Here is a 24478-nt window from a genome sequence, read left to right on the forward strand (position 1 = left end):
TGTTACGACAAATTCACTTGTTTGACACAAACAATGACATTTTGACTGCTGTTAGAGAATGTTTCCCAGATAATCAGCATGAGTTTTTCATGAGTGTCTGTGACTTAGCTAACAGTTTTACAGCTTGTTCACTGTCAACACCTGCTCAGAACAAGTAGTCTAGGCCAGTGGCTCTCAAACTGGGGGCCCTGAGATGGTCCAGAAAACATCTGAGTAATAAAGGCCCCTGGTGACTGGATTGAACCAATTTGGGAGGCTATCAAAGATCTCTCTCTCTCTCTCTCTCTCTCTCTCTCTCTCTCTCTCTCTCTCTCTCTCTCTCTCTCTCACTCACTCACTCACTCACTCACTCACACACACACACACACACACACACACACACACACACACACACACACACACACACACACACACACGAATAAATTAATAAATGGAAATTGAATAAATCATTAGTATTTGGTTAAATTGTGCTCAGTAATCCAAGCACAACACCCCCAGTGCTTATTTTTTATATTTTGGGGTGGGGTTCTTGGAGATGTCACTCTTGCCTGTCTCTGCAAAACATGAGAGCCCTTGCATGGTTACTATACAGTACAGTGCTTGTGTAATATATGTAGTGTATGCATTTTGTGTACCCCAACCACTCACATCAAAAAACACTAAAATCAATTGCTAAATGGCATTAAGCCATTTTGTTTTGGGCTAGAAACACGGCTAGATATTTAATGCTACGTTTAGATATTCATTTTACCACTGCTATTCCTTGGGTGACTTTTAATGTGAAATCTCGCAAAAAACCATGAAGGTTTTGCAGCACGATTCGCGGCAGTGTAGTAGGATTTGTACACATATCTCGTTTTTATCACTGAGTTTATCGTTTGATTAGGTAATTAAAATTCTGCAGCTCGCAGTAAAATTGAGGAGGGTAGGGTTTTAGAGATGCACAATGTCCACAATCCATGAAAATATGTTATTTTAACTGTACCTCACGGATGCCAGGTGAAGCCAGTTGTATTCCAGTCGCTGAAGGTGAGTGTGATTGTTTGATCACACACACCGATTCTGATTGTGATCTCACGAAATGATTTCGCTTCAGAAAGCGAAGCTGATTGTTTTTGCCCGAGGAGTCTGACTTTTAATCTCTCTGAATTTAATAAATCCGTTTCATTTGACCTAACTGTTGTACCACTCAAAGCTAATGAATGTACAGCTTATTTGTGTGCAATTACAGTACTTCATAACATGCAATATGAAATCAGGTATGGGATATAAGGTAAACTGGGGTAGTTAAACTTATTAGCATTAATTTGATTGCTTCATAAGCCAATACTTACTGTACGTTACTAAGCCCTTGGGGTGGAACTGCTTGATAGAAAGCATAGTTAATTCATGTGAAATCATATGCTAAATTCAACACTCTAGTAAAAACATTATATTCTCAGGGCCACAGAATATTTGAAATGAAATAATGAAGATAACCTCAAAACACAGACTTTACACTTTAATTTAAGCGTCTATGTATCTAAATCTGGTGAATTACAGCACTCGAACCCATAAACATCACCAGATGCTGGGTTTCTAATGATGCTCTGTCAGGTCTTTACTGCATTTGTGTTAAATTCCGTTCATTTGAACAAGAAGACTAAAACAGAACAGTATTTTATGTTACATTAATACATTAACTAACTAAAACAACAAAAGTACAGCCTGTGGTGGTTGCCCAACAACTGAACAAAAGAAAATCTGTAAATTCTGTAAGAGTATTTGAAGTTATAAAATTGACATTACAAACAGGCAGACACCATAGTGTTGGATAACTAACTAGCAGTGCTTCAGCAGACAAAGAGATGCTTAACCAGATATGTCTTAAATTTTTATGAATGTTGCATAATACAGTAAAAGTAAATTGTAATATGTACATATTGTTTCCTTGGGTACAAACATCAGTCAGACAAGGTATACCTTATTTTAGCTTTAATTATTTTTGCACCGGAGCTACAAATCTAGAGAATATTGGGCAGGAGACAACCGTAGTATCTGTAATGTGCAACAGATTGCAACTATTGTTATGGCAAGTTGGTTTATCTGTTGGAAAATGTGCTGTCTTTATTTTTATGATGTTTAAAAATAAATTGTTTCATTAAATCTTTTTTTTTTTTTTTACCTGAACCTTAGGTATTAGGATGCATCAGAGAAATTTTTGTTCAAAGTCAGACAGTATAACTATTATATAACTATTATACAAAAATTTCTCTGATGCATCCTAAGCCCTATCCAAATAGGACTCCTTGTAAATGGTGCTATTTGCTAATGGCCATTTCAGTGTTTTTCTAAGCCATTCACTGAAAAGAATATAGGCCAAATTATCTACTGATTCTCTACTCCAGTTCCTTTACAACTGCTTGAAAGGCATGTTGTGAATGGAGCATGACCATATACCTGGATTTTATTGTCATGTCAATAAAACATGACAATAAAATCCAGGCTCATGCATATTGCACACAAGCTCAGAAGCCTAGAGATTATTGTATATAGAAAGTTATTTTATACAGCAAAACTACTAGAAAAGCCCATTATTAAATTATTATAGAATATGTACAGGTAACATGAAGTAATCATTTTGAAAAATAAAAAGGTTAAGTGCATCAGTAGTTACATTGACAATTGATCATTTTTTTTAAGAATGTAAATGGGTTTAACTAAACATTTGAAATCTGTTGGTTGTTCAGTGATGAATACAATGACAGCAGAGGACTACAAAGAATCTTACTGGCCAAGGCTGGAAAAAGCAGTTGAACAGCTGCTGACTCAAAGCCCTGTGAAATACAGTTGTATCTCCTATGAACAGATTTACAGGTTGGTGATTTTTAGGTTAATTTGTGTTGCAGAAGCAATACATGCAGCTTGTTTACAACATTAAAACTTGTATATATCAAATCCATAGGACTTGGGGACTCATTTATAAAACTTTGTATTGATTCCAGATTCAAAGTATGCATGCACACAAAAATGGAATGTTTTTTAATCCTTGATGCTGCTGTTTAATACTGTACCTGCATGCTGTTTCTCCTTCATAATTTTTTATCTTCTAAAAAAGTGATTAGGTGAACAAGCCTTTACTTTTGCATGGATACCACCCTCAAATATGTTCTAAAATGCTCTATTCAAATTACCTTATATACTGTATATTTAAATGTAGAGTGTCACATTCATTGTTAAGAGAGGTACTGGTGGAATTGGCAAATTGTTCGCTCAGAAAACTTTGTCTCCCCTTATGTCAGAAAAGCCACTCTTACATTGTCATTTATAGCCTATTTATATTTTAGCTCTGAATGTATGACTTTGTACATAAATACATATAAGGTAAAGGGAGACTCTCATCATGCTGACTGTCATTCATGTTAGTATGTTGGTTTATTGAACATGAAGTTTATTCTGACAGTGCTACTTTATTCCAAAAACATTGGACTTGTGCATTTGATGTGATGTCATGTGAAAATAAAATTAACACAACATGGGCATGTGATGTATCAAAACACTCAGCACAATGAGGGGAACTTCCTCAGGAGTATTCGGTGATGCTCATTTCCACTTGCCTCCAAATGTTTTGGCACCCTATCTTTCTGTGACTTGACTTGAATCCTCATCTCTTGTTACATTTTTTTTTGTTATTTTTTTGTTTTTCAAGTATTTTGTTGTCTTTTGTTGTGTCTGTGTTCCAGTTTTGTTTGTTTTAAATAATAAATCATTTTATTTTAGCTGTCCTCCATTTGGGTCTGTTTTTATCTCCACACCCCATTGACACAATGACCACAACCACCCAGGTCTGTCTAAATTTAATCCAAAAAAAAAAGAAGGACCTGAAGCAAGCAGTTCATGTGAGGACAGTTGTTCTATACTGAGCAATATGCTACAATTATTTCATGCCATTGTGCAGGACTAACCAACAGTTACCAGAAACCTTACTTGCAGTTATTGCTGCACAAGAGGTCACAACAGATACTGAACAAAGGTTCACATACTTCTGCCAGTCACAGATATGTAATGCTGGGTCATTTTTTCAATAAGTAAATGAAATAATTTAATATTTTTGACTCATATATTTGATTGCATTTACTTTTTGGACTTGTGTGAAAATCTGATGATATCTTGGGTCATATTTATGCAGAAATATATAACTTTCTAAAGGGTTCAAAAACACTGTGTATTTGAGTATGTATAATTTCATCGACTATAATAGTCTCACCCCGTTTTATGCAGTTCATTAATTTTGTTGTACATATACAAACATGTAATCAAGCTATTTATTTTTCTTTAGTCATGTTTATAAGTGTGTGTGTCAGCAATACTCCGAACAGCTCTACAGGGACCTGATATGGAAGATAACATCTCATTTACAGCAAGTGTGCCAAGAGTTGCATGTATGTATTGACATATTCACTTAAAAACTTTTTGTTGGAAAAATCTGTCCTGCTTTCACAATAATGGTGGTTTTAGTAATTACATAAATTTTCTCTGTTGTTAAAGGAAAGCCGACCCGGAAACTTTGTTGAAAACTTCAATATTGCTTTCACTCAATACATGTCTGCAATGCAGTGCATCATTCCTGCGTTCATTTATATGGTAAATTGCACTTTTTGGTTCTTTTCATGTTTAACAGAACTGAACATGAGTTTTGAACAATAATGTTTATTATAATGTAATTGAACCTACTTGATTTTGTATTTTAATTTTGTTCACATTTTGTTTTAAAGAACAAGTGCTACATTGAAACTAAGCTGAACAGAAACTTGAAGGATGACCTTATGGACCTTTTCTCAGCTCATGTTGCAGAGAAACATATTAATACGTTAATATGTAAGTTCATTTTTACACATGAGTTTGCATTTTTTAAATGAATGGCTTTGGTTATTCTGCTCATACCACTGCAATTTGTCTAATATTATAATGTTTTATTATATTATAAATTATAAATATTATAATTGTCCTGCACTGTCTTGTCCGTCTTGTTTGTCTTGTCCTGCACTGTTTGCACCAGGTTGCACAGTTGCACTTTATGTGGCTAGGACTTACTTACTAGTCCTTCGCTCTGTCTTTGTTTTCATTTAGCACCATGATCCTGGATAAACGTTGTCTCATTTCATTTAGTGGTTCACATTTAGATTTAATTTAGATGTCAAGGAACATCCGTGAGACAATTAGTTCCTGTTCTTTTACTATGGTTGCTGTAAACAGTGGAATTGTTCCCTTATCAACCCACCACACTTTCTCTTTTAAATTTAAAGTACCGTGTTTTTTTAAAAGTGTTTATAAGTTTCTTGGAAAAATTACAAATAAAGAAATCATTTATAAATAATAAATTACCTTAATATCAGTGATTATACTTTTTTTAATGTATACATGTTAACAAACATGTTTTTTTAAAACATGTTTTTTTAAAAAATCTGTTATCCGTTTACTATTATTCTTTGGTCATGAAGAGTATCTGCTGTAGATGTCTTGCGAATGATTACAATAACTATAATGTATAGTATGTCAGTATGTCAGTATAGTAATCAAACGCCAGTATAATGCATCAGAAACATGTACAAATACAGAAAACTTCAAAACAACCAAAACTGTATGAACATGCAAACTCAGAAAAATTGCAAAATCGGAAATGCGACAATTAGACAAAAATTTTAATGGTTTAGAACAAAAAGAAATATTTATGATGGACTTCCATTGGTAACGTGGTGGAGAATTTGAAAAGAAGCATTACTGGCTATTTGCATTTGTGGTGGCAGTTATCTCCATAAAGCCTACGTGATGCCGACCACATTCCCAGTCAGTTCCCAGAACTTACATGTAACTTTACCGGTTCCTGGAACCATTGGCTAGAATCCAAACCTAAATTCTGGCTATTTTTAAGGCAAATTGTCTGAAGATGGAAAGATGGAGTATATAAAATCTTAAACTAATCTTAATCTAAATCTTACTACTTAGCTCAGAATCCTGTCGCTGGGTCAGTCTCGTGATTGTCCAGATCTCTCCTCACCTGTAGTCAATTGTGTGGTTCAACGAAGTAAGCGTCTCCGGGTCGGTCCGGACCAGACAGATCATGGATCAACCTCGAGACTGGCACACAGACGAGGGATATCTCAGTGGGACCTCTAAAATTGTGGTGGCAGTTATCTACATATAAAAAACATAGTCAGAAACAGAGTTGGTGGTAAAAGCAAAGAAGTAGAAATTATATTTATTTTGGTGCAGCAAAAGGCGTCTTCCATACAGTGCAGAATGTCTACACAGTGAAGAGGCCAAGTTTAGTGATTCAGCTCTCCCTTTTATACCCTAGGTGTGTGATTATGTAGCCTGGTATGTACTGTATGTGTGTGTATTAGTATGTGTGTGTGCATCTCAGTGTGTTTGTGACCTCTCAGCTTATGGTAGGGACATTTGTTCCTGTTCTCTCTCTCCCTAGTCTGACACACAGAATTTACCACGAATTTAGCACAAAAAACACTCATGATATTTAAAATTTCCACTACACATTAAAGGCATACAATCTTCCTGAAACTACAGTAAAACGTTTTAGCAGTAAACGATGATGTGTGCTTTCAAGGTGAGTTGCTTTCTGAGTGTCTAAATTAACCATGGTTTCAGAAAAATTGGCTTTTTAGTAGCTTAACCACAGTGCTTAAATGACCGTTATTTTATATCGGTTCTCCAATGTTTTTTCAATACATCTTTAGCTTTAGAATCGCAGATGTCTTTGGGGTTACAACAGCAGAAGACCACAACATACTGTATTCCAGTCCTGTCAGCCAGTATAAGAATATGAGACCATCAATTGGACAGTTAATGAATGTCAAATTTTGAAAATGATTAATGTTCAGATATTCAAGTGTTTTTTTTCTTGATCCTGCTGTTGTACAGTGGGGCAAAATAGTATCTAGTCATCCACCCATTGTGCAAGTTCTCCCACTTAAAAAGATGAGAGAGGCCTGTAATTTTCATCAAAGGTACAGTACACTTCATCTATGAGAGCCAAACAGAAAAAAAATCCACGAAATAACATTGTCTGATTTTTAAAGAATTTATTTTCAAATTATGGTGGAAAATAAGTATTTGGACAATAACAAAAGTTCATCTGAATACTTTGTTATATACCCTTTGTTGGCAATGACAGGGGTCAAATGTTTTCTGTAAGTTTCCACAAGGTTTTTACACACTGTTGCTGGTAGTTTGGCCAATTCCTCCATGCAGATCTCCTCTAGAGCAGTGATGTTTTGGGGCTGTCGCTGGGCAACACGGATTTTCAACTACCTCCAAAGATTTTCTATGGGGTTGAGATCTGGAGACTGGCTAGGCCACTCCAGGACCTTGAAACGCTTCTTACGAAGCCACTCCTTTGTTGCCCGGGGTGTGTGTTTCGGATCATTGTCATGCTGAAAGACCCAGCCATGTTTCATCTTCAAAGCTCTTGCTGATGGAAGGAGGTTTTCACTCAAATTCTCACGATACATGGCCCATTCATTCTTTCCTTTACACCAGGGGTCTCAAACTCAGTTTACCTGGGGGCCGCTGGGGGCAGAGTCTGGGTGAGGCTGGGCCGCATTAGGTTTTCCACAAGAAAAGCTTTGTTAAAAAAAATTCCAATCTTCTGAAATCTCTTTATTTTTATTTTTTAACACAAAATAAGATGGAAAAATAAATAAACAAATTAAGAATTAATAAGAAAATAAATAAATCAGTAATAAATATAATAATAATAATAATAATAATAATAATAATAATAATAATAATTCGATTTCTCTAGTCAGCGACTATATGTGGTTTCTTCAGTCTTCTATATTTGCTGTATTCAGATTCAAATGTCTGTCTTAATAACTTTTTAACCTTTAACCTTCTGTGAATGGCTTTCCTGCTTTAGCAATCATCTCACTAACCACGTAGCTAGCTTTGATGCATTATTCTCTTTGGCTGCTTTCTTGAAGAAATTTTGTCATCAGTACACATGTTTTAAGATTGCATGTCTAGTTGTGTAATGACATTTCAAATTGTATTCATTGTGCACCTCAACTTTCTCTGTGCAAATAAGTCACGTCGGGGTGCCCCTGTGCTCAACAAAGAAATATTGCATTTCCCACTTTTCCTGAAATTCTGTGCTCATCACCAACCTTTCTCTTCACTGCAGGCTTTGAAAAATACTGCCGCATGCACATCACTTTGATTTAATTTGTCAGAGAGAGAGACCTCATATTAACCCTCTGATAACCCTCTATAAATGCCATTGGTGTGTGTGTCTGTATGTATGTGTGTATATATATATATATATATATATATATATATATATATATATATATATATATATATATATATATATATATATATATGTACGTGTAAAGTTTCCCTGGGCAGCATCTTAAAAAAACTTTTTTTTTTAAGTGTTGTGAACGCAGCGTGCTGTAACTTTCACTCATTAATGTGCTTGCAAAGCACATTCTTATTCTCTTGCATACTTATTATTATTATTAATGTGCTTGCAAAGCACATTCTTATTCTCTTGCATACTTATTATCATCATCATCATCATCATCATCATCATCATCATTATTATTATTATTATTATTATTATTATTATTAATGTGCTTGCAAAGCACATTCTTATTCTCTTGCATACTTATTTTTATTATTATTATTATTATTATTATTATTATTATTATTATTATTAATGTGCTTGCTAAAGCACATTCTTATTCTCTTGCATACTTATTATTATTATTATTATTATTATTATTATTATTATTATTATTATTATTACTAATGTGCTTGCTAAAGCACATTCTTATTCTCTTGCATACTTATTATTATTATTATTATTGTTATTATTATTATTATTCCGGACACTTTTTCGGCTCGTAACTTGTCCCGCAGCTTTTGTCCTAGACCCATAAATGAGGTGTCAAATCGACCGGCTCATTGAGGAGAGGTGTGCTATCCATTTTGTAAGCGATCGGAATTCCCAGTATGGAAGTTCAAAGGGGTGTTTTTTCCCCATAGACTTGAATGGGGAATCTCTCTGTAGATGTGCTAACATCCAAAAGAGGGCAGCAGACACGAGTGAATCTGTGTAAAGGTCTTTATTAAAGCTTGTTGCTATATTTCACAGTGAGCTTCAGTTTCATTTCATATATATATATATATATATATATATATATATATATATATATTTATATATATATATATATATATATTGTGGGATCGCCCCCTATTTTCATGATTTTCGTTTGACGGCTCAGTGTAGTTTTTTAAGCCTCCTAGGACAAGTGAGAGCCGAAACAAAGGACGGAAGTGCTGTGTGTTTCGGTCAGAAACGCATTTTGGATTAAAGCGTTTTGGATTAAAAGGCTTACATATTCCAGTTCCTTAGACTGTTGGGGATTTTTTACAAGCATTTGTTTTGGAAAATATAACCCCAGTGAAGAAAGGTAAGCGCCGCCTATTTCCGGTGACTATCAACATGGATTAAATTAGTATGATGGCTATAAATAATGTTATGCTTTGTTTGTGGGCTTAATAAAATCCCGAGAGTCTAAGCTTTTAAACAATATAACATTTAACCGTGTATTTAATGCTTAAAACGAGTTGGTGGCATGCCTTGGACAGCACGGCGGTCACATATGTTGTTGTTTCTGCCATTTGTATAACTTTTTGTTGTTTTCAACTATCAGTGTAGATTTATATTTTTTTATTTCACTTTAAACTAATGTCCTTTTAAGAACAGCAATGGCTCTTTTAAGAGCCACCCATTAATTAAAATTAAGCGCATTTTTTCTTTGTTTCCTCACATTACATAATTTTTTTTGACATGATATGACACGTATATCACAAAAAATGATAAGAATGACTTTAAAACAATAGGACGCGCCATTCTTCACATTAGTGAATTAATACATAAAACCGCAAAGGCTTTCTCGTGTTCCTAGATGGCTTAGTGGATAGCGAATCTGTTTAGCATGCAGAGATTCGTGGTTCGAATCCACCATTGGACAGTTTTTTTTTTCTAAAACTTTATAATAAAGGTTCATTAGTTGACATTAGTTACCACATTACTTAACATGAACTAATAATGAACTGCACTTCTACAGCATTTATTCATTTTGTTCATGTTAATTTCAACATTTACTAATACATTATTAACACCGTGTTAACATTACTTAATATACTGTGAACTAACATGAACAAAGAATAAACTTTATTTTAACAAAGATTACTAAATACTATAATTTATTACTCATGGTCAGTAAATGTTAGTTAATACATTACATTTGAACTAATGATCCTTATTGTAATGTGATTATATTTTTTCCCAGTAGTTAATATACTGTGAACTAACATGAACAAAGAATAAACTTTATTTTAACAAAGATCACTAAATACAATAATTTATTGCTCATGGTTAGTAAATGTTAGTTATTACATTTGAACTAATGATCCTTATTGTAACGTGATTATATTTTTTCCCAGTAAAATCACTGATTGATGCTTTAGTTCAAGATCTTCATGGCGCTTGTTTCAGGAAAAGATAAATGGATTTTCAGGTGTGTTCTTTTGTTGCAGGTGAGAAACTAGTCTGCAAATATAACCATAGTAACTGTGCAGCCATACCCTAGCAACCATGTAGTGCACCTTACGAACCATATTGCAATATAAAGAAGCCATATCTCAGTTACACAACATAAAACACTCAGCACGATGAGGGGAACTGAAGTCACGTGTAGCCCCGCCCCCAAAAATAAGCGAAATCAAAAATTTAGCACAACATGGACGTCATATATCAAAACACTCAGCACGATGAGGGGAACTGACGTCACGTGCAAGCACATTCACATTTTCTTTAGGAAATGTCCCGTTCTAGTTGAGAAATGTTTCTCTGCTTGCATCAAGCCCGGCCGATGTACCGCCCCGGAGAGCCATATACCCCACCATGATTGGAAGGTTCGCTCAGCTCCACATTCAACACTGTAAAGTGCCATAAATATCAAACTTGTCAAACATTAAACTTTCATATTAAGGGGGCCACAAACTATCGACTTTGAGACCCCTGCTTTACACAGATCAGTCGTCCTGGTCCCTTTGCAGAAAAACAGCCCCCGAAGCATGATGTTTCCACCCCCATGCTTCACAGTAGGTAGGGTGTTCTTTGGATGCAACTCAGCATTCTTTCTACTCCAAATACAAGAAGTTTTTACCAAAAAGTTCTATTTTGATTTCATCTGACCATATGACATTCTCCCAATCCTCTTCTGGATCATCCAAATGCTCTCTAGCAAACTTCAGATGGGCCCAGACATGTACTGGCTTAAGCAGGGTGACATGTCTGGCACTGCAGGATTTGAGTCCCTGGCGGCATAGTGTGTTAATGATGGTAGCCTTTGTTACTTTGGTCCCAGCTGGTCATTCACTAGGTCTGTCCGTGTGGTTCTGGGATTCTTGTGATCATTTTGACCCCACGGGGTCAGTTCTTGTGTGGAGCCCAAGATCGAGGGAGATTATCAGTGGTCTTGTATGTCTTCCATTTTCTAATAATTGCTCCCACAGTTGATTTCTTCAGTTCAAGATGCTTACCTATTGCAGATTTGTCTTCCCAGTCCTCCCAGCCTGGTGCAGCTCCACAATTTTTTTCTGGTGTCCTTTGACAGCTATTTGGTCTTGGCCATAGTGGAGTTTGGAGTCTGACTGTTTGAGGTTGTGGACAGGTGTCTTTTATACTGATAACAAGTTCAAACAGGTGCCATTAATACAGATAAGTGGAGGACAGAGGAGCCTCTTAAATAAGAAGTTACAGCTTTTTTGTAGGTGACCAAATACTTATTTTACCAAGGAATTTACCAATTAATTTATTAAAAATCCTACAATGTGATTTCCTGGATTCTTTCCCCCATTTTGTCTCTCATAGTTGAAGTGTACCTATGATGAAAATTACAGGCCTCTTTCATCTTTTTAAGTGGGAGAACTTGCACAATTGGTGGCTGACTAAATACTTTTTTGCCCCACTGTAGTTTTTCAGTGCAGGATGTGTCTTTTACTCTGAATCAGTTATGAACATGCCTGACAACTCAGTGATTGGCACTGTTTCTGTTAGTGTTTCTCCCCTTTGAAATGTTCTTACAGGGATACAATTTAACAGCAATTCATATGTTTGTGAGAAGTGTTGCAATTATATATCTGATCATTTGCTTCACTAAAATATTGAATATGACCAAAATTGCTGAATAATATAAACACTTGTAAACTTTTTTACATTTTAAAGAAATTTCCCATGTAGCCTTAATAAATTTGCTAATGATTCACAGTCCTGCCACTGAAGCCGTGCCACACTTCAGTTTTATTTCAGTTTAATTATATTTGTATTGCACTTTTAACAATGCATTTTCCCACAAAGTACTTAGTTGAAGGTTGAAGCATGAAAATTCTAAATTCATTAATATCATTTCTTCTCACTTCTCTTTGTCCTGCACTGTATTTTTGTCTTCTTGCACTGTTGCACAGATGCACTTTATGTGTCTAGGACTACTTACTTAAGTCCTTAGCTCTGTCTTATGTAGCACCATGGTCCTGGAGAAACGTTGTCTCATTTCACTTCCATCCATCCATCCATTTTCTACCGCTTATCCGGGGCCGGGTCGCGGGGGCAGCAGTCTAAGCAGGGACACCCAGACTTCCCTCTCCACAGACACTTCCTCCAGCACTTCCGGGGGAATACTGAGGCGTTCCCAGGCCAGCCGAGAGACATAGTCCCTCCAGCGTGTCCTAGGTCTTCCCCCCGTTTGGACATGCCCGGAACACCTCCCCAGGGAGGCGTCCCCAGGGAGGCGTCCAGCAGGCATCCGAAACAGATGCCCGAGCCACCTCAGCTGACCCCTCTCGATGTGGAGGAGCAGCGGCTCTGCTCTGAGCTCCTCCCGAGTGACTGAGCTCCTCAGCCTATCTCTAAGGGAGTGCCCAGACACCCTGCGGAGGAAACTCATTTCGGCCGCCTGTATCCGGGATCTTGTCCTTTCGGTCATGACCCAATGCTCATGACCATAGGTGAGGGTAGGAACGTAGATCGACTGGTAAATAGAGAGCTTCGCCTTACGGCTCAGCTCTTTCTTCACCACAACAGATCGGTATATCGACTGCATTACTGCAGAACAGAGGTGGGAAGTAACGGAGTAAAAATACTTCGTTACTGTACTTAAGTAAATTTTTCTGGTATCAGTACTTTACTCCACTATTTATTTTTCGGACAACTTTTTACTTTTACTCATTACATTTTTACACAAATATCTGTACTTTTTACTTCTTACATTTTCAAAACGGACTCGTTACTTTTAGTATTATTTCTTCTCATTGAGTGCTGTTTCCAGCCTATCATCCTATCATTGCGCGGCTTTTTCACCATGTGACTGGTGTACTGTATTATTTACTGGATAGCGGAGCTAACAATGAGCAGCACGCCTACAAAAGGAATGGCTAATGTTAATTCAGAGGGAGTCACCAATGTTAAAATAACTAACAACGAGGACATTCCTGAACACACATGGCCATATATGAGGGAGATGTTTGAAATAATCGGCATCAAAAAGGATTCCTGGCGAATCTGTTGCGAATTGTGTCAACCAGGGGCGGTTCTAGCTCTTTTTTAGGGTGGCTTCAGCCCCCTGTCTGTAATCTCAGCCACCCTAAAACTATAAGTAGAATTTTTACTTTCATGAATAAACTATAAAAATTACGTTAAAATGCCGGACTTGTCGTCGATGGGAAAGAAAATTAATTATCAGTTTGATCCAAGAGCGATTTTTTTTTACTTTGCTTTTACACGCGTGTGTTGTAGTCTTTCAAAAGTGCGTCTTCAGCTGTCTGCTTTATTTGAACGGAAAAGCACAGGTTACGCGTGCACGCGCAGTCAGAGCTGGAGGCGTTTATCCATAATGTTAATCGGCGGAAAGACGCAAAGATGGCAACCAAAAGCAGTGAAATTTCTTATTACCAGAGTTGTCATATAATATATAATATAGAACTCTTCTTGTTTTAAATTTTCACTGAGGGCTAAACCCCCTAAAGATGAAATCCTAGAACCGCCCCTGGTGTCAACCCAAAAATCACGAAGTGCTTAATTTAATTAACATTAATTTTGTCATTTGTAAAACATCACAATAATTTTGAGTTGTTTTCAAGGACAGAGCTGGAATCTCCCTACAGTTTGGGATATGGCCTTGGTGATGCACTTGGTATACATTATATTTCCAAAAGTATTGGGTCACCTGACCTCTTCTTCTATATGTGGTTGCTTTCTGATCTCATCCCTACTGAACACCTTTGGGATGAATGTGAACGCTGACTCCACCCTACCTCACCTACATCGTAACACTCTTGTGGCTGATGAACACAAATATCCATCAGCACACTCCAAAATTATATATACATACACACACACACACACACACACACACACACACACACACACACATATATATATATATATAAAACATGACGTCCAGTTACCTTGACACTAAACAGGTAGTAGTATCGGCGACTTTTTACTTAAGTACATGTCAGAGCCCATACTTCTTTACTTTAACTTGAGTAAAAGAGTGTAGTCACTACTTCTACTTTTACTGGAGTCTTTTAAAAAATGAGTAAAGGATGTGTGTACTTTTGCCACCTCTGCTGCAGAAGATACATTAATCTTACTTGTGTACTGCAAAAGCTATATATGGTTGAAATGACAATAAAATTTTCTTGACTTAACTAACACACCACTGAATTAATTAGAATCTTTACTCCACTACACCCACTACACCCGAATATTTAACATTTAATTTGTCATGTATGTAAATACTGTTTGTTATGTATTCTTTGTTTTAATCCATTAGGTCTACTTAAGAAAGCTGATGCAATGCCATTTCAAGTTAAACCATCAACCATGGCAAGTGTGGTAAAGGGCCTTTATGATCTGCAGCCAGGTGAGTATATTTCTTTTTGTGTTTAATGTCTAGTCCAAAGTCTATCTACAGCAAGCAGTGTGAACAAGCAAAAGTATAGGAGCAGATAGTCTTGAAGTAAATATCACTTAATATTTAAAGACATGCCCAGTAGAAGCAGTCATCTTTTATTCAAACAAACACAGCTTGCTAGCTTTCAGTAGTATTTTCAGGACATATACTGCATACAGTGGATAATCTTTTTCAAACCTAATCTTTTTCATCTGTTTGTAGCTGATGACATGCTTGTGCTTGGCCAGAAGATCTGTGAACATTTAACAATTTATCGGCTGTTATCTGTAACTTGAATTAGGCTTGCTAATGTTTAAACTGCTCTGCTGCTTGTTGCAAATGGTTCTGAAAAAAGTTAATAAAGAAATTAAATCTAGCAAGCAGAACAATTTACTGAATCATTTAAGAATTATTTACACACTAATGTCGGTTTTATATGTCATTGCAAACTTATAGTCTTTCAAAATCTGATCAAAAAAACGATACTGTTTTACCATAACTAGATTAGGCTACAAATATTGAGGTACATGGGGTGTCTTTCATGTAATTTGAATGCTATCTTTAAAAACAGTTTTCTGTATTTTTTAGTTTTGGTTATAACCAAACTTTACAATGACTTTAAAAATAATTTGGATACAAGCAAAATAGTATAAAATGTGAGTATTTGACAATATTTTTTATCTGTTTGTTTTTTGCAGTGTTGTATTGTAATGGAGTACAAATACTTCGTTACTGTACTTAAGTAGAAATTTCATGTATCTGTACTTTACTTTGCTATTTAAATTTGTCAACTTTCACTTTTACTCCACTACATTTCCTAGAAAAGATTTATACTTTTACTCCGCTATATTTCCACTAAGCATCTTCGTTACTCATTAATACAAAATAAAATCAGAAGAAATGTGTGCGACTGCAATAAGGGAGGTTTGGCGAATCACTGCTCCTAGATTTCATAATGCTCCGCATGCTCTACGGAGAAGCACAGGCACACACAGCATGCCCGTGCAGCCAGAGCTGGAGGCATGTATCTATAACGTTAATCGGTGGAAATCCACAAAGACGGCAACCAAAAGCAGTGAAATGTAATATTAATGTAATTAATGCAAACAATCCATTTGATACTAAATAAAAATAACATTTATTGATTTTTGGTCGTTTTTTTTATTAATGACTACATTCATTGGACACACTGTTTGTAGAGAATGCACATATACATGAACTGATTTGATTCAAGACTGGCATCATTACATCATGCATAAAATTTTGGTGTCCACTTTTGCCATTTTAAATTATACCATAACTTTTGGCTCACTATAATATATAATATAAAACTCTTCTTGTTTTAAATTTTCACTGAGGGCTAAAAGCCCATAAAGATGAAATCCTAGAACCGCTCCTGCTCTTATGCCTACCGAAAATCACTGACACTGACTGAAATCACTGACTTTTTTCTTTTTACTTCAAATACATTAAATATCAGAAAATTATTTTTGATACTTAAGTACAGTAAATATAAGACACTTTAAGACTTTTACTTGAGTAATATTCTAAAAGGTAACTTTCACTTCTACCAAAGTCTTTTTCTAGTACGATACTTGTACTTTTACTCAAATATTGCTTTCTAGTACTTTATACAACACTGGTTTTTTGTTTCTATACATGTACAAGTCGGTAATTAATGTTTTTTTTATTCTTTTTTTTTTTCAGACTGGGCTCAGCTAGCCCCTGCACTGTTTTCTAGATTTATTCCCCAGATTCACCCTCCTGTTTTAGAGTCTGATCTGCTGCATTATGCAGCTCAAGACCGGACATTGCAAATGGAGCTTGCAATAAATGGCTTTTCCAGGTAAGTAGATCATGGTTTTGCATGCTGATTGTTTCTGAATACTATGTTTTAAAATGCCACTGCATAAAGTGTTCTACTTTCAGCTTTTCCCATTAGGGGTCACCACAGGGGAGACTATTAGGGGTCCTGTCTAATCTGTCATCCTGTCCATTACCATAGCAAACAAGGGGGCACTCAAAGTCGATTCTTGATGTAGCCCCACCTCCACCTTTAACTCCTCTCTCTGACCCAAAGCACATTTCACTGATGTCATACTCCTCTAATACATATCCTGAGCTACTCTGATTCTCTGTCACCCAGACATCCTCATAGCTCCTCTCTCGGCTCCCTGTAATACCCTTTCTCTAAATCCACAAAGAGGCAGAGCCATCTCTATAGTTCTCCATTAACATTCTCAGAGCAAAAATTGCAAAAGTAGTGCTCTTTCTCTGCATGAAGCCATACTGCTGCTCACAAATATCCACTTCCTTTCTCATCCTAGCTTTCACTACTTTTTCCCATAGCTTCATTGTGTGGCTCATCAACTTTATACCTGTACCTCTGTAGTTGCTACAACTCTGCACATCACCCTTGTTTTTAAAGATCAGCAATAGAACACCTTTCCTCCATTCCTCAGGCATCTTCTTATTTTCTTAAATCATGTTGAACAATCTGGATAGAAACTCCACTGCTGTCTCTCCTAGATACTTCCATACCTTCACATCTCGACCAACTGCTTTACTCTTGATTCACCTCAGAACCTTTCTGACCTCATCCTTTCTAATCTTTGAAATATCCTGCTCTGCAATTTTCACCTTTTCTTCCTGTCTTTCCTTCTGATTTTCTTTATGCATCAGCTCCTCAAAATATTCCTTCCGTCCTTTCTGCACACTCTCTTCGCCTGTTAGCACCTTTCCATCTCTATCTTTAACCACCCTTATCTGTTGCACATCCTTCCCATCTCTAGCTCTCTGTCTTGTTAAACTGTACAAGTATTTCTCACCTTCCCTTGTGTCTAACCTGGCATACAACTTATCATATGCTTTCTGTTTGGCCTTTGCAATGTCCCTCTCCATTTTGCGCTCCAATGCCTTGTAATCCTGTCTATTTTCCTCTTTTCTTTCTACTGTACATCCCACTCTTTTTAGCTTGCCTCTTCTTCTGAATGTTGTATTTGTATTGTATTTGTATCTGAGTCCTGTACATCCTCTCTCCACCACCATTTTTCCTTATTTTTGTTTCTCCTTCCAGATGACATACCTAGCACCCTCTACCTGTCTCCCTGATCATTTTTGCTGTAGTTTCCCAGCTGTCTCAGCTTCTGTCTGATTTCCTCACTGCATTCTTCCTTTTTCAACAACCACCACCAAACTCCACACCATAATAAAACCGTTTGTATCCCCTTCCAATTCTATGTACTTTGCTCCCCTTCCACCTGATCTCCTGTGCACACAGTATATTTACCTTCCGCTGTCAGCCTTTTCCTGTCAGTTTACCAACGTTGGCATGTGGTAGCCTAGGATTAAGGTGTTGGGCTACAAATTGGAAGGTTGTGAATTCGATCCCAGGTCCACCAAGCTGCTGCTGTTGGGTCCCTGAGCAAGGCCCTTAACCCTCAATTGAGATATGAGATAATGTCGCTCGGGATAAGGGTGCCAAATGCTGTAAATGTTAAGAGTCCCTATTCACAGACTTATACACCTGCATTTCCTCTTCTCTCTCTGTCAGTGAACTCTTCTCCCTCCTCTCCTTCCTTGAACAGTAGTCCAATTTCTGCCGGGACTCTGTAGGTCAACAGTGCCGATGGCGGTCGACCGATCTGGAATGGATTTACCACTGACGATTTGCATATTTAAATTTGGCACGTTATATATATCAATCAGCCATTACATTAAAACCCCCTGAGGTGACATAATAACATTGATAATCTCAAGCAAATTACAGACAATTCTCAAAGTTGATGTTATAACCTGAAAAATTGGCAGGACTAAGGGCCAAAATATCTTGTGTGGTGTTCCTATTATTTAGAGGTTAGTAAAAGTGGAAGGAAGGAAGGAAATCCAGTGAATCGGCAAGAGGGTCACAGGTACCCAAGGGTCATTGATGCACATGGAGAGCAAATGCAGGTGCATCTGGTTGGATACCACGTACAACTACTATAATGCTAGCTGTGATAAATAGGTGTCAAACAAACAGTGCATGGGGTGCACAGGTATACACTGGATAAACATGTCCCTTCTATCGAGATCCCACCTCGCAACTTAAAGGATCTGCTGTTTACAACTTGGTGGCAGATACCACAAACTTGTGGAGTCCATGTCTCAACAGGTCAAAGCTGTTAAGGCAGGGAGAGTGGGACCTATACATTAGCCTGGTGGATTTCATGTTAGGGCTTATCTGTGTATAGTCCAGACTATATTAATGAAAAAAAAAATAATAATAATGAGTAATTATATTTCCAGGTGTGACCCCTCACGAAAAAGAGCAAGTGAAGAATCCTGAAAATCCTGTTGGAAAACATAAAAGGCAATGAAGAAAGCATCCGTATTTTAGATTACTTTTTCATAAGGACAAGGCTATGCATAAACTGGAAATTGACATTATATATGTCAATTATTTCCAGTCTAATATATATATATATTTGTTTATGATTGCTAGTATTTTCTGTGGCGATGTGATGCTGTCCAATCTTACACACAAATTTGCTTGTTTTCAACTTGCCTAAATTCTCACACACCACTCCACACACACTGTGCTCTCTCCACTGGCATCTGGCAATATACTCACATAAGATTAATATACTGTATACAGTTAGGCCCAGAATTATTTGGACAGTGACACAATCTTTGTGATTTGGGCTATGCATGCCACCACATTATATTTGAAATGAAAAAACTGAGATGCAATTGAATAGCAGACTTTCAGGTTTAATCAGAGTAGCTGAACAAAAATATAATCTGAAACATTTAGGAATTGCAACCAATTTAATGAGTTACCTCATTTCTTGGGCTCAAATGTAATTGGAACAAATTACCGTAAATAAAATGTTCATACTTTGTTGAGAATCATTTGGAGCTAGTTTTTTTCCTGAAGTCTTGGACATCACCAAACTCTGTGTCCTTTGTGATGCTTCGCCAGGACTTTAATACAGCTGTCTTCAGTTGTTGCTTGCTTGTGGGGCTTTCGGCCTTAAGCAAACGAAATGCATGCTCGATTGGGTTGAGATCTGGTGATTGACTTGGCCATTGTAGAATATTCCACTTCTTTGGCTTTAAAAACTTCTGGGTTAATTTTGCAGTATGTTTTGGATCATTGGAAGCCATGCATTCCCATATCGTCACACTGCTAGAATGCTGTTCTAGTACTGGACCGGCTTCTTTAGATGTTTTTCGTCAACGTCTAATCTGGCTTTTCTATTTTTGAGGCTGATTAATGGTTTGCACCTTGTAGTGAACCCTATGTATTTTCACATTCAATTTATTTGTATAGCGCTAAAACAGTACTCAATTGTCTCAAAGCAGCTTTACAGAAGTATAGAAGAGAAGAGAGAAAAGAAAAATAATGAAATATATATAAGTAGAAGAAGAAAATAAATAAATAAATAAATAAATGAATACACACAAAGTTTAAAATGAATTTAAAATTATTTAATTAAAAATTTTAAATACTATATATCTATCACTATCCCTAATGAGTAAGCCGGTGGTGATGGTGGCAAGGAAAAACTCCTTGATATAATATGAGGAAGAAACCTTAAGAGCAACCAGGTTAAAAAGGGAAGCCAACCTAATTTACGTGACTCTGGACAGTAAATAATGTAAAACTTTCTACAACAGTTTATAATAGTGTAACCGAGAGCTCCCATGGACCTAATGGATCAGCGCAAACTCTGAGGTCAGCACAGACATAACACTAATTTCTTCCTGTCAAAGTCTTCACATGATTGCTGATAAAGACCAGACCATACAGCCGACACAACTTTGGTTCAAAGCAGGCATGACATTCTCCAGGTGGCTCCATCTACAACAATCCCATGAATCACTGGCTGACCATGCAGATCAATCCCTGGCAGGGTGACCACCAGGCGACGAGACTCACACCAGTGGTTGAACATCAGGATTGATGAAGTAGCTCCGTAAGAGGAGAGAGAGAGAGAGAAGAAAATTGTTAGGTATGATTGTAATCAGATGATGGACAATATAAATTATGTGCAAAGTGCATACAGGGACTCCGGCAAGACTAGCTATGACAGCATAACTAAAAGGCTAGAACCAGAAGTTGACAAAAGACATGATGGCTTCCTGGGATGTAGAGCGTCCCACCACTCCACAGTCTGCAAACCTGAGCGACTTGCGAGGGTGGTAAGCCGACAGCATTCAGACATCCCAGTTCACCAAACACTCTATGCCCATGAACCCTCCAGATCTGCTCTTTTGCCTAAGACACTGAGTTCTGAACAATAATTGGATATCAGTTCTATAACTGTGGGGCTCTGTAGGAAAAAGTTCTGCTCCCTGCAGTAGCCTACCAAATAGCCTGCACCTTTTGATCGAAGTAGGCATGACAGATCATAAAAAAACAAAAGATTACTCAGATCCTGTGGTGTGAGACCATTAAGTGCTTTATAGGTTAGCAATAGTATTTTATAATCAATGCAAAACTTGACTGGGAGCCAATGCAATGAGGATAAGATAGAGGTGTTCATATTTTCTATTTCTAGTTAGTACTCTAGCTGCTGCGTTCTGGACTAACTGGAGCTTATTAATTCTCCTACTGGAACATCCAGACAGTAAAGCATTACAACCTAGAGGTAATAAATGCATTAACTAGTGTTTCTTCATCTTGTAATGACATCGTATTTCTTATCGTAGCAATATTTCTCAGATGAAAAAAGGTCCCCTTGATATATTATTTATGTAAGCTTCAAATGAGAGACTGGTGTCAATAATCACACCAAGGTGTTTGACTGCATATGATGAAATTGAAAGACCATCCAGTGTTACTCTGTGATTAGAAAGCTTACTTCTGGCTGCCCATGGTCCAAGTAAAAGCACTTGTGTCTTGTCTGAGTTAAGCAGAAGGAAGTTAGTAAGCATCCATTGTCTGATGTCCTTCACACAATCTTCTTATTAAGCTGGTGACTCACATGAGAGCAAATTGTTTTCAGGGGCACCACCTGGACATCCAGCATTTCAGCACCCTTAATCTGCTCTAAGCTACATTGCCATGCAGTATTTGCTTTCATGAAGTCTTCTCTTTATGGTAGACTTACATCTACTTCGGGCAGAGTGTTCGTCACTTTGGTGGATGTTGTGAATGGGTTTTTCATCACCATGGAAAGGATCCTGCGATCATCCACCACTGTTGTCTTCCATGGATGTCCAGGCCTTTTTAAGTTCCTGAGCTAACCAGTGCATTCTTTTTTCTCAGAATGTACCAAACTGTTGATTTGGCCACTCCTAACATTTCTACTAACTCTCGGAAAGATTTCGTTTTTCATCCTAATGATGGTCTGATTCACTTCCATTGATAGTTACTTTGATGGCATGTTGGGATTCACAGCAACAGCTTCCAAACTGCCACACCTGGAATCAATTCCAGACCTTTTACCTGCTCAACTGATGATGGATTAACGAGGGAATAGCCTATACAGCCCATGAAATAGCTTTTGAGGCAATTGTTCAATTACTTTTGGTCCCTTAATAACGAGGCAGCTGCATATTAAGGCGCTGTAATTCCTAAACCCTTCTTCAAATTTTAATGTGAATTTAAAATTGGAACCCCCAAATTACAGCAGAGCATCTGTTTTAATTATTAATTAAAAAAACAAATGAATTTGATAACCGCTTAAAGTCACATTGAGAATTAGAGCAGTCAATTTATATTATAAAATACAACACAAACAACTAGACCTGAAACAAAACTAAAATCAAAACCACAAACTAGGTGTTTTACAAGGCAAAAAAAGCTAAGCTATGGATGACACAAAAAAACATGACAGAGCAACTAAAGCACACAATGAAACACAGAAACGCCAAATTAGTTAAGAAATTAAATGATCTGTAAGTATCTGTGTAATGTGTTTTTGCAATACTTTATAAGTGTAGCTGGTGGCAGAACATAGACACTGAGGAGCGGTGTATGTCAAAGAGATGGCTGTTTTATTTGGCATTTAGTAGAGAGAAGACAGGTGCAATGGGCCGAAGAAAGCTGCGATTCTAGCAATCTAGTAATGTGTCAGGCAGTTCCAGTGGGAAGTATTAATACGCATCACGCTGCAACATGTTGTATGCTGTTAAATCATCAAACATGCTCACTACACTTTTGTAATGTTCTACATGTAATGCTAATGAGAAATGTACTATTACCAGAGTTATTTAAATAATTGTTTTAATTTTTTTTTTCATGTGGGCTTACATCGTAGTGTTACATGACAGTGTTAGAGTTAAATTTATTTTTAAATTGAATATGGAATTGTTTATACATATGATCAGGAAAATAGTTTATTTGAGCTAGAAATGTTTTTATTGAAAAAAAGTTTATAGATAAAGAAATATGTTTTATCTAATTTTAACAATTTATTGTCTAACGATCACACCACATATGACTGAATCATGAAACAATTATAAAATAAAATTATAGTCAAAAATGGTATGTAAGCATTTTTCTTATATATCTTTACTATAATGGCATACACAAAGAACTTCTGTGCAAAAAAGAAAAAACAACAACATGGAGTTTGCAAGAAGTAATTTAGGATGTCAAAAAGCTCTTGAAGAATATTTCAGAATGGCTAGAATGTAAAAAACAAACAAAAACAAAAAATTTGTGCTTAAATAAACTATGCAGAAAATGATGAATGATGAGAAAAGAGAGATTAAAAACAAATAAAGTGAAAGAACAAAATGAAAATTCAACAATAAACTATGAGTGGAGTTTAATATGACAAAAGATAAAATCTAATCCTGGTTGAGTTGGTACGAGATGAAAATTTCCATACTAATATTTTTTTTTATATTGAACCTCCTCCACTTAAGTATCTGGGACAAAAAGCTACCATCATGTACGTTGCAAGATAAGGGAGAGCAAAATGAAGGCCTCCACACAAAAATATTTTTACCTGGTAAAAATGTCAGCTCACAAAACATGCATGGTTCTTTAAGCAATAGCTATTTTCATGGCTACTTTTCAGCAGTGTGAACAACAGCAATTAAAACCATTGACAGAATTCTAGAATTTTTTTCCTGGGGATACATTTGAGAAGACTGCTTAATGTGTATTTTCCATTAGTCTTGTTTTATGGCATCTTGTGTATGTGGTCTAATGAAATGGAAGACCTCAGTGAAAAGGCCTCAAAATGTTTTTGAGCTTGACTCTCAGGCAGGCTACAAATATCTGCTATCTTGGGACAGATCTGTATATTGCCTAAGTTGAAGCCCAGATACCACACTTCTACTTGCCAAATTCTTTGGTTTACTTGGAGTCCTGCCCATCTCAGGGCCTCCCCACCTTGCCAGCCATTACTCATTAACCATAAAATGTCATCTAAACACTGGCCAATGAATTCTGCCAAATCCCACTTGATCCAGTGTCAAATAAAAGCAAGGCACACATGAGCACTTAGGCA

At 36.7% G+C, this 24478-nt stretch overlaps 1 protein-coding gene across 2 annotated transcripts; it reads left to right on the forward strand.

The window, feature by feature from the left end:
- Window positions 1–780: 780 nt before the first annotated feature.
- On the forward strand, window positions 781–23502 carry cacul1 (CDK2 associated cullin domain 1). 2 transcript variants are annotated; one of them, XM_047812534.1, is made up of 8 exons: window positions 781–1029; window positions 2730–2856; window positions 4319–4421; window positions 4528–4623; window positions 4755–4857; window positions 14907–14996; window positions 16734–16872; window positions 17489–19307. In XM_047812534.1, the coding sequence occupies exons 1-8, from the start codon at window positions 960–962 to the stop codon at window positions 17529–17531; spliced, it is 771 nt and encodes a 256-aa protein (XP_047668490.1). In that variant the 5' UTR covers window positions 781–959; the 3' UTR covers window positions 17532–19307. The 2 variants fall into 2 exon arrangements, with proteins under 2 accessions (XP_047668490.1, XP_027006012.1); XM_027150211.2 differs by lacking the exon at window positions 17489–19307 and adding an exon at window positions 19314–23502 and having other exon boundaries at window positions 783–1029.
- The last annotated feature ends 976 nt before the right edge of the window (window positions 23503–24478 follow it).

This window comes from Tachysurus fulvidraco, chromosome 4, assembly GCF_022655615.1.
Source record: "Tachysurus fulvidraco isolate hzauxx_2018 chromosome 4, HZAU_PFXX_2.0, whole genome shotgun sequence".
In the NCBI taxonomy this organism is placed as follows: Eukaryota; Metazoa; Chordata; class Actinopteri; order Siluriformes; family Bagridae; genus Tachysurus; species Tachysurus fulvidraco.